Source organism: Vitis riparia, chromosome 13 (genome assembly GCF_004353265.1).
Source record: "Vitis riparia cultivar Riparia Gloire de Montpellier isolate 1030 chromosome 13, EGFV_Vit.rip_1.0, whole genome shotgun sequence".
In the NCBI taxonomy this organism is placed as follows: domain Eukaryota; kingdom Viridiplantae; phylum Streptophyta; class Magnoliopsida; order Vitales; family Vitaceae; genus Vitis; species Vitis riparia.
Window position 1 is genome coordinate 18,970,129 of NC_048443.1, and position 11,450 is coordinate 18,981,578.

The 11,450-nt window shown below is 35.8% G+C and overlaps 1 protein-coding gene across 2 annotated transcripts; it reads left to right on the forward strand.

Annotated features, from left to right (window-relative positions):
* The first annotated feature begins 3,091 nt into the window (after positions 1 to 3,091).
* LOC117927678 lies at positions 3,092 to 11,167 on the forward strand. Of its 2 annotated transcripts, XM_034847330.1 has the most exons (8): positions 3,092 to 3,107; positions 3,948 to 4,604; positions 6,209 to 6,694; positions 6,802 to 6,951; positions 7,261 to 7,359; positions 9,008 to 9,055; positions 9,153 to 9,586; positions 10,456 to 11,167. In XM_034847330.1, the coding sequence occupies exons 2-8, from the start codon at positions 3,950 to 3,952 to the stop codon at positions 11,065 to 11,067; spliced, it is 2,484 nt and encodes an 827-aa protein (XP_034703221.1). In that variant the 5' UTR covers positions 3,092 to 3,107; positions 3,948 to 3,949; the 3' UTR covers positions 11,068 to 11,167. The 2 variants fall into 2 exon arrangements, with proteins under 2 accessions (XP_034703221.1, XP_034703222.1); XM_034847331.1 differs by lacking the exon at positions 3,092 to 3,107 and having other exon boundaries at positions 3,908 to 4,604.
* Positions 11,168 to 11,450: the final 283 nt, after the last annotated feature.

Consider the following 11,450-nt stretch of genomic DNA (forward strand, 5'->3'; position numbering starts at 1 on the left):
ACCTTTCTAGAGTACTCATCAATAAAGGTCAACATATATCTTCCATCACCATGTGATACAACTTGAGAAGGGCACCAAAGACCTAAATGGATATAATCTAAAGTACCTTTAGTTCTATGAACACTTGCACTGAATTTCACCTTGAACACAATGCTCACAAAAATCTAGTTCTTCTATTTTCTATCCATCAAGCAAACTTTGTTTGCTCAAAATTGTCAACCCTCTGTCACTCATATGCCTAAGCCGCATATGCCACAATATAGTAGTCTTTATAATTAATTTTGAGATTAAAATTGTAGCTACACCTGTAACCGTGTTACCCTATAATGTACAGAGACCATTAATTTTCTTTCATTTCATCACAACAAGAGCACCCTTTGAAATCCTCAAAACTCCACCTCTAGCTTTATATGTGCATCCTTTGGAGTCAAGTGTCCCTAAAGAAATTAAATTTTTCTTCAATTCTAGAACATATCTTACATCAGTTAATGCCCTTAAGATGTCACCATGCATCTTAATTCAAATCGTGCATATCTCAACAACCTTACAGACTACATTGTTTCCCATGAGAACCTTCCCACCATCTATGGGTTGGTAGGTAGTGAACCAATCCTTATTGGGAGACATATTATAGGAGCACCTTGAATCAAGAATCCACTCATCACCTGAGTTTGTAACAATAACTGAAAGAACATTTACAGTATTTGAATTTTCTTCTACAACTATTGCATCACTAGAATTAGAAGTTTTCTCTTTTTCTTTTCCTTTACAATTTCGACAATTTTTCACATAGTGCCTTTCTTTCTAGCACTTGAAACATTTGTTATTTTCCTTTGACTTTGATCTAGAACAACTTCTTCTACCATTATTTTTCTTTCCTATTCTCGCTCTAGCCACCAAACCTTCACCTGAGTCATCTTCTCTACTTTCAAACATCCTCTTCTTCAATTCCCTTAAGTTTAAGACTGCTCAAACATCCTTTATGGAGAGAGTATCTCCACCATATATCATAGTATCTACGAAGTGCTCATAAGAATTTGGTAAGGAACACATCAAAATTATGGCTTGGTCTTCATATTCAATTCTAACGTCAATATTCCTCAAATCCATGATAGTTTTATTAAACTCATTAAGGTGGTCTTTAATGGACGTTCTTTCATCTAGAGAGTATACAATTACTTCTTTAAATAAAAGCGATTTGTAAAAGACTTCATCATGTACAAACTTTACCTCAACCATAACTTGGCAGTCGTATCTTCTTCTGCAACCTCATAAAGCACCTCATTACCCATGCACAATAGAATAACTCTATGTGCTTTCTCCATAAGTTCATCATTTTCTTCATCAAGCATTATTGTTGGTGGAGCCTTTCTACCCTTTAATGCTTTGGATAACCCCTGTTGAACCAATAAGGCACACATCTTGATGTGCCACAAACTGAAATTGTTTATTCCATCAAACTTCTCAACCTTAAACTTTGTCACCATTCCAAGTCTAATAACCTAAGCTCTTATACTAATTTGTTGTGTAAATCACGACAAAGAATTATAATAAGGAGAAAAGAATAAGAAAAACGAAAACAAAACACACAATGATTTACGTGGTTTGGCCTTGAGCCTACATCCATGGGTGAAAATGAAGAACTTTCACTATTGTTAAAGGGGATTACAACTCTTCTAGCTCTCAAATCCCAAAGCCCCAATTTATACCCAAAAAGAGACTTACTATTTCTTGTCAAAATATCTTCCTATATTATTTCCTAATTACAAAGGAAGTTTGTATATAGGAAACTAAGTGTAAGTTTCTATATAGGAAACTAAGTGTATAATTGTCGAAAATACCTTTTCGTAAAAAAGAAGATCTTATAATAGGATATTTTCTATAATATTAGGAAACCCAATTTCAAGAATATCTTCTATTAGGAAACTATCAATAACTTTTCAAATTAACTCAAAATATAATTTCAGACACTTTCCAACAGTATCAATCAATATAATTAAAGTAAACTTGTTATTAATAAGTTTACTTTAGTTATATTAGTTGATATCAATAAATTATTTTTAACTGAATAAAAAAGTCAAATATTTTAACTTTTTCTATTTAGCCAAAAAACCAAACACCACCTTAAACTATCTGGACATGAAATTTTATACGGTATCCATTGGATATCATAAATGATGTATGTCTTTTAACTTTGTTCAACCTCACAAACTTTTTACTTGTTCCAAACTTACAGTAGAATTTTTGCAGTGAAAGCATTAAAAAGCCACGACGGTGGCCACTTAAGATATGTTGTTCGATGAATGACTAGAGGGCCTTCATAATTGAAGGGCTAGGGTCCCATGAAAAATTCTGCCTAAAGTTGCTTTACATGAAAATACAAATACCTCGTTGTTGTCCCAACCAATGTCTTAAGATATGTTGTTCGATGAACACTAGAGGGCCTTTATAATTGAAGGGCTAGGGTCCCATGAAAAATTCTGCCTAAAAGTGCTTTACATAAAATACAAATCCCTCGTTGTTGTCCGAACCAATGTCTCGTAGTGGCATCCTTTCGGTCTCACTACTTTTCCTTAATTTAAACACAAAATATCTGTTGGTATCCAACTTTTTGCTATTGATCCAATCACTTGCCTGCCTTTTAATCCATGTTATATTATAATCATTATTGCACACATCACGAATATCTTATAAAATGAAAATTAAGTTCCCGGAAAAGTTAACTTTACAACTCATCCTCGCTCAAAGTTTATACTGCACAGCTCAAATGGAATGATGCAAATTCTTTTTAATTAGTATAAAGATATAACTATATCATTTGCTTACCCGAAGGTAAAGTGAATACAGTTCCTTCAATTATAGAGAAAATGAAAATGGGTCCTCATAGTCCCTCTTCACGTGATGCATGCTGCATCTACCCTTTCAACTCAAAAAAATAAGCATTTTGGAAGCCAAATGCACACAGCCTGGCTCGATCTGCAGCTTTTGCATGTCTCCCCCCCTTCTCTCTCTCTCTCTATATATAATTGTGTGCCCATAATTAGCTCCATATTCTCTCTATCCACACCATTGAGAGGGCTGAAGTTACTAAGTTAGGTGAACGGCTGGTATGTTCTACTGTTCATTCAATGGTACTTTTGAAATCATGCTTTTTATACTTGGTGAAATTGATGCTTTTTGAAATTTTGGCCTCTCGCTGCATGCGTGCGATTAACTTGTTTAGGCTATATTTATATTTCAAGACAACCAAGAAAAAGCAAATATTATTCAATGCAATTTTTGTAACCGGTTGTTAATTATGAGGAAATTAAATAAAAAGTGTAAATATTTTGGAACTAAAAGTAAAGAAACTTTGTAATTTAAGTGACTAGAGCTCTTTACTGAAAGTTTATCTTTTCTATATCAAAGATATTTTCTTTCCCTTTTAACTGCAAGACATATAGAGATGTAAAAGGTGGTTTCGGGGATAGAAATCAATCATCTTCCACTTCTTTTTAAGTCTTTTGAGACAATTCTTCTCAGGCTACCTTTGATTCCTATCGATTCAATGATTTTCTTTTCCTTTAAACACCTTCTTTAATGTTATAAAATAGTTAAGACAACATTCGATACCTCCTCTGCATTTACTGTTTGAGTGGTTAATAATTAATTTAAATACATATCTGTATGCGAAATTTTCTAAATTTTAGTTTCACTAAATTTTAAACACAAAAATGCATACAACGGCCTACCACTGACAAAACCATTTGACCATTCTCCTAAGTATTAGCAAGCTTTATGTTCTATTATGGTGCATCTTTGGCACATGCCCATTTCACTGTCAAGGAATAACAAGCAGAGTGAAGTCCTGAATGCAAAATATGCCATCATGACAATGTTTCTCTCTTCTCATCTTATCTCCAAAATTTAACATTTTTAATTAATTTTAAGCTTATGCCACAAAGCAGGTATGGAAGGTGGAGGTTTTGCCCCCAATATGATGGCTGGTGAAGGTCTCCCGAATATGGTTGGTAATGTATTCCCCACTATAAGCCCAACTCTACTCCCAAGAGATGTTCTCCCGAATATAACCCCAACTCTACTCCCAAGTACTGATGGTTTTCCCCCTATAACCCCAACTCTACTCCCCCTACTCCCAAGCGATGGTTTTCCCCCTATAACCCCGACTCTACTCCCAAGTGATGTTCTTCCGAATTTAAACCCAACTCTACTCCCAAGAGATGTTCTCCCGACTATAACCCCAGTTGTAGTCCCAACAACAATAGTTCGTGAAGTTCTTACAGAAGGCAACTATGCTTATTGGAGAACTTGTATAAGACGTTATTTGAAGGGTCAAGGTCTATGGGATGTTTGCAAGAAGAGCTGCATCATTCCTCATAAAGCACAAGATCTAGAAATATATTCAGTTTGGAAGAGGAAGAATGACATGGCTTTACATGCTATTCAAATTTCTTGCAGTCGAGAGATGCTTTCTCAGATTAGGGACGAAACTCGTGCAAGTGAGGCGTGGGATTTTTTGAAGCGAATTGCCAACCCAACCCTCGACCTTGACAGAGAAATAATTGGCTTCGAAGAACTCTCACCTGATGCCTCAGGTCCAGCTGGTAAAGCGCCTTCCCTCTTCCTCATGTTAAAAATAGTGATGTCTTTATATATAATTAACCTTGATAATATGTATATAAGTAACATACTTACGGAGAAAACTTAATTTGGAGAAGATTGGGTGGAGATTAGAAGATTTATTGCATGTGTCCCAGGGTTTCAGTAGACCCAGCATCAGACTGGGTTTCTGTTGGAGTAATAGGCTTCATAGAGAAAACAAACAATTACAAACAAGATAAAATCCACGAAAATGAAAAATTTAGTTGTATTCCCCTTTCCCATTTAATGGCAGAACTTTTGGGCCTCAAGATGTGGATCACGATCCAGTCCAGCTGTCTCAAACAGCTTCGCTAGAAGCTGTCCCAACAGTATTTCATGGAATACAACGGTAATTCTATTTAAATGGTGATGTTAGGCTATGTTCTATTTTATTAAATAGACTTGAAGACCGAGATTTGAACCCGAGTGTTTAGTGAGAAAAAACCTGGCCCTTGCCTTGCCAACCGAAACCAAATGTGCTTTAATATTTGTAAGGCACATGTAATTTAATTATACAAATAATATTATATATGTATTATAAATTAAAAATTAATTAAAATAATTTTTTATAAATAATTTAATTTACTTATATTAGTATGTATTTTATATAATAAATTAAATACAAGATAAATACTAAATAAAAATATATTAAATGCATTCTTATTTTAATATTAATTTGTTTTCAAACTCAATATATTATTGTTTAATGTTATAGATTCATGGTGCATGTATTAATTTCTTCGTTAAAACAACTTCATTATTATTTTTCTATCATTTTTTAGGTTTTAATTAATTTCTCTTTATTGATATTTTTTTGTTAAAATATCCATCAATATTTTTTTATATATCCATAAAATCCAATTATCGATATATTAATAAAAATTGATATTTTCATCCTTATTCCTTACCAATGTAACTTGTATTTGAAAAGTGAAATAATAGAAAAGGTGACTTCAATGACTCAATAAAGAAAAACAGCTCAATGGGAAGATTAAATATAATACAAAATTAAAACTTTGGGAGCTTTTTTTTCCCTTTTTTTGTATGTAAAAATCAAATAGTAGGTAAATTTTTTCAATTCCGTAGTCAAATTCACTTTTTTGATAAAAAAATTAAAAACTTTCAATTTAAAGATAGAACCAAATAATAAACTTTACATAGATATTCATATTAAAAAATTTCATAAATAGACATTTTATTCTAGCTCACTCATACTAACATTGCATCCCAAATAATAAATTCAATTATTTTCTCAAACACACTTAAATAAAATTTTTAGAAATTATAATTGAATTGAGCCTTAAGTCAATAGTCCTAAATAATTAATTTTAAAATTGTTTCCAAAAAAAAAAGAAACATCATTCCTATCCCAATCCCTTCTCCTCCATGTGTCACTTGTAACTAAAAGGTGGAATAACAGAGAATGGTGAGTTTAGTAGCTGGGATCAAGTATGACATAGTTACTTGTAATTTAATCTTGTCCTAGAAACTAATTCCATTTGGGCATTTCCATCTGGCAAAGAGCCCATCACACAATTGCGACTGAAGGCATAGATATTTTGAGCAGGGACCGCTGACATTTTCTCCCAGTATGCGGGCTTAATCAAGGCATTGGACCGTGGTAACTGGAACGCTATCGAAGTCTTCCTTAGGTCAAATCCGGATCTAGTGAGGGCAAAAATCTCACCAACAGGGTTGACCCCGCTTCATATCGCAGCTCTTGCTGGACATGTCAGGGTTGTGGAGAAGTTGGTGGACAAACTGATGCCAGAAGACTTGGGACAAAAAGAGGATCTGCTAGGGTACACGCCACTTGCTTTGGCTGCATCAGATGGAATCACAGAAATAGCGCAGTGCATGCTTACAAAGAACAGGACATTGGCCGGCATTTCAGATGGGGATGAAATCCTCCCAGTTGTAATTGCTTGTAACCGAGGGAAAAAAGAAATGACACGTTTTCTCTACTCTCACACTCCGCAAGAGAAGCTAGCTCCAGGACAAGGCAGAAATGGTGCATCGCTTCTTAGTAATTGTATTGCTTCCCAAATCTTGGGTAGGAGAGAATAGTTTTTTCCAACCATTTTTGAAGAGATCTATCTTCACCATACAAAATTCTCACACCCTATTTTGTTTGTCTATACGTACACTCCAATGCCCAAGATGTTGCTTTGGATATCCTCAAGAAGCACCCACGCTTGGCTATTTCTTTGGACATGGAACGCATAATCCCCATCTTTGTACTTGGTCAAATGCCTTCTTTGTTCAAGAGTGGCAGTCAGCTTTGGTTTTGGCAGCGCTGGATATACTCATGTGAGTACCACTTCAATTTATTTTCTTGAAAAAGATATAGATGGATAGGAGGACTACTGTTATTCTCTCCAAAGAGTCTTTCCAATCAATATTTTCAAATAGAATAACCATCACACTTGGAGAAAGTGTGATTTTCTTTTTAATATATTAAAACAACACATCATTTTCCCTTTTAATATATTTATTTTTGAATGATCCAACTTATTTTACATGTGTAGTACATCGTCATCGCATAAGAAAGATCTTTGTTCATTTGTTTTATTTCCGAGACATGCATGATGGTATTGATTTTGTCCATCTTCATGGAAGGCATACCTGTAAAAGTAGATCATTCCTCCGATCAGATTCAAGTAAACGTCGCCGATGAAACCCAACATTCACGAGATGTCAAGAACAATACTGGAAAAGGTATGCTGATATTACGAACTGATCACTTCAGAGTTCTTTTTTTAATCTTACCTTCATCATGGTGTAGTATCTTCAAGAATGGAGCAGAATCCCATTTTCTCTTTTTTCACAAAAACTATAAATTATATTCCCTTGCTAATTTTGTCATGACATAAAACTGGATAGTTACTAAAGGTTACTTCAACACTCTCCTCACATAGATGTTTAGAAAGTCTCCTTTTCTTAAAGGGATAAATTTATTTGTGGACAGCCTTAATGATGCCGATAATTTGAAGAAAAAAAATTTCATTTTCTTAGTTGATTGGCTGGTTATACTTAATAGGATATATGATATGATTTTCTGTGGAACACTGACCTTCTATGTTATTTGTTAGCATGTAATGTAAGATTACTCATCTTTGAAAAATCACTGCTAACCTAGATATCCCACAAAGTGAATATGCATATTCTAAAAATTGCTTAAGTTAATTGCCCATTGAAATTCATTTGCATATCTGATTTAGGGCAATTAAGATCTAACGATACAAATAAATAAATTATTTTTCAAGGGCTTTATATAGTATTAATGGAGATGTCTAGAAGTAGAGTGAGGTGTCAAGGCTTGAGAAGAAAGCAGAGTGGATTAAAAGGAGAGTCGGAGGAAAGAATGGTCCGGGTCTCAAATTGGGGATGGGACAAGGAGCACCGAGGGCCCTATCAAATGAGTTCAAGAACTCTGAGAAGGGCCAAAGTCCAACGGGACCCAAGCCTACCTTTCTTGTTGTTGTGCATAGATAAACCATTGAGCGTCTATATAAAGACCCAAGGTTGAATCATATTGGTCAGTTCAGCCCAACAAATATAAAGGGTCCCCAGTGACCTATATCATCAGCGATTCTTCATACGCACGGACATCTCCATGCTTGTGGTGACACGTAACATTGGATGGTTACATGAGGTCGCTCTATAAGGACACATGCCCCTCCTCCCAATTCAAAGAAGCATATGGAGTCTATATTCTCTCAATTAGCTAGTGAGCTTCCAGCTCCATCACCTAATCCCAAAATTGGGAAAGCCAACATCCAAGCGCATCAAATACCTCTAAGATTCTCAGGACTCTGGTCCTGACTTGGGCAAAATGTGATAGCATCAGGATGTTTCTCCTAAAGAATGGAAGGACAAGGTGTGCCTCCACAACATCCTTGCAAGGAGCTAGTCACCCTGATACTACCCGATGTGTGGTGGGGGGTCGGGTCAACACCCACCATGTTCTTGGAGGAGGATTCTTCTCATACGATTTAGCCGTGTTAGGGGGTGCACTTGTGGATTACCAGCATGAGTTACAAGGAGAGTTGCGCCCTCCTCTAACCACAGGGTCCACAAACTAATGGGAAGTGGCTTCTACCTTCCCTGTGCATGATGAGGAGAAGCATCACCCCAGTTAAAAATACCTTCCACTACAACGGCATCCATTGAGGAGGTAGGCATGCACTTGTGCCAGCCATGACTTGTAGCTTGGCACGAGGGTGTAGAGCAAATTTATGGGGATGAATGACAAGCCGAATTGCTCAATTCCATGGTCTGGTTTCTATCTGCTACAAGTTCTTGATGATTAAGAATTTTTTAATTATGATTATCAGCCCACTAATATTTCTAGCGTTTATTGCAGTACTGAGACACTTGCATGGCCCGGTTTCCTATCTGCTACAGCTTCTTGGTATGATACATCTGTTGAGTTGAATGTTTATTTTGGTTCCTTCCTCTTGACTCCTCATTCTTCTTCAGTCGTGACTCTGTTTTGATTAATGACTCAGGAATCAAGAATATATATGCCAAAAAGCTGAGGCATGCTCAAGCCACTGAACTGCTACAATGCATTTGTAATGAAATACAAAAGTTGAATGTCGAGGGGACATTGGGGCTTCGATTGCACCACACAGTCACCCAGGCCGTCAAGCAAGGGAATGTTGACTTTGCCACTCAGATGATTAAATCTACTCCTCAGTTAGTGCAGAAAACTGATATCAATGACAGAAACATATTTTTCATCGCAATTTTAAATCGCCAAGAAAAGATTTTCAGCCTTTTACATGGGCTTAATAATGTAAAGAAGATGAAAATGACATCTAATGTAGATAGGTTTGGCAACAACATGCTACATTTGGCTGCAATGTTAGCACCTTCGATTCAGCTTGATGGCATCTCAGGTGCAGCCCTGCAGATGCAAAGGGAACTACAATGGTTTAAGGTCAGCATCTTTCACCTTTTGACTCGTTTTTAATTATTTCCGAACAAGTGTACACTCCTAAAAAGAAACTGAATCGTTCGCCTGGCAACTTTACTGAGGATATCAGCAAGTTGCTCCCCAGTCCGGCAAAAATATAGTTCTATTTCTCTTTTTTCAACCAGTTTCCTGATGAAATAGTGACATGTTTCCATATTCCTTGAGCAAGCATGAAATATCATATGCTCGGTCATGGCTAAAAGAGCTGTTAGAGATTTTTGGCTTTCTTGCAAGTCTTGTAGCAGTCTTCTGATCCATACAGCTTCACAAGCGCATGCACAAGTGGATGAAATATATTTTGCTTCAACAGTTGATAATGTAAACTGTTTTCTGCTTCTTAAAAAACTAGTATGACTTTTGATCTCAAAAATACTCAAATGTTTTCTTCCTACATTCATACAGCCAGCCAATTGCTGTTTGTAAGCTAACCAACTTGGCATAGGCATGTATAATTTGAATATTAGTTATCAACTGTAGTCAATAGTGAATAGCATAAAGAAGGAATTCTAGTTCACCTTGGCCACATGATACTTGTGTTCTGATCTCTCTTATGATATGCAAGAATGCAGTGGCCAAATCTGTGACAGGTAATTTGGTTCCCCCTGGACCCCTTTTATATATATAGGGCAAAAAAAAAGAAAGAAAATAAAATAAATATTCCACCTTTAAATCCTTCCGTTGACATTTATGCAATTAGGTTCTAGAAATATTAATGTGAGTAGCCTAGACTTCTGTTTTCAATAATTTTCTTTTTGATTTACATAAAACCACCCAAAAAATTCAAGTTACATCTTTGTAGCATTCTTTTCAAGTTTTTGATGACATTACTGCAGGAGGTGGAAAGCATTGTGCCGCCAATATGCAAGGACCTTGTAAACGCAGATGGAAAAAGGCCCATTGAGTTGTTCACTGAGCAGCATGCAAACTTGGTGAAAGAAGGGGAGAAATGGATGACGGATATAGCAGCATCTAGCTCATTTGTAGCTGCACTCATTGTTACCATTATGTTTGCTGCAGCCTTTACTATTCCTGGTGGTAACGATGATACAGGCGCTCCCATATTCTTAGGGAATGACTTGTTCATGGTCTTCATAATATCTGATTCCATCTCACTCTTTTCTGCTACTACTTCAGTGTTGATGTTCTTGGGAATCCTGACCTCACAATATGCAGAAAACAAATTCCTCACACGGTTGCCCACAAAACTGATAATTGGCCTTTCCACCCTTTTCTTCTCTATTGCAACCATGATGATAGCTTTCTGTGCTGCCCTTGCTATTTTGCTGAAGGGACGATCAACCAAGGTGGTTATTATTCCGATCATTTTACTTGCCTGTGTTCCAGTCACCCTCTTCGTACTACTGCAATTTCCCCTTCTTGTTGAGATTTTCATTTCCACGTATGGACCAGGCATCTTCAACCGGAAAATAGAGCGTTGGTACTAGGTATGTCCCTTCAACATGTTATGAATCAGTGCGTGTCGTGTAATAATCCCTTTAGTACGTACTATATCTATTGATGCCTATATGGTTCTATTTTATCTCACTTTGATGCTTTCATTATATGTACCCCATGCAATGTGTGGGATTTGTTAAGAAATAAGGGAATCAGGAAGAGAATGAAATTATGAAAGGCAGCTGAAGATTTTTATTTTCAATAATTGCAATTGCTTGTTACATTCTCACGTCCTTTTAAGTAGTTTAGTTTTCAAGATTTGTAACCAATCCAAGTAGTTTGTTTTAACATAATGAGATTGTACACACAAATTTTGTAAAAATTCTACAAAATTAGCAAAATAATAAAAAATAATGTGAATAAATTTTTTTAT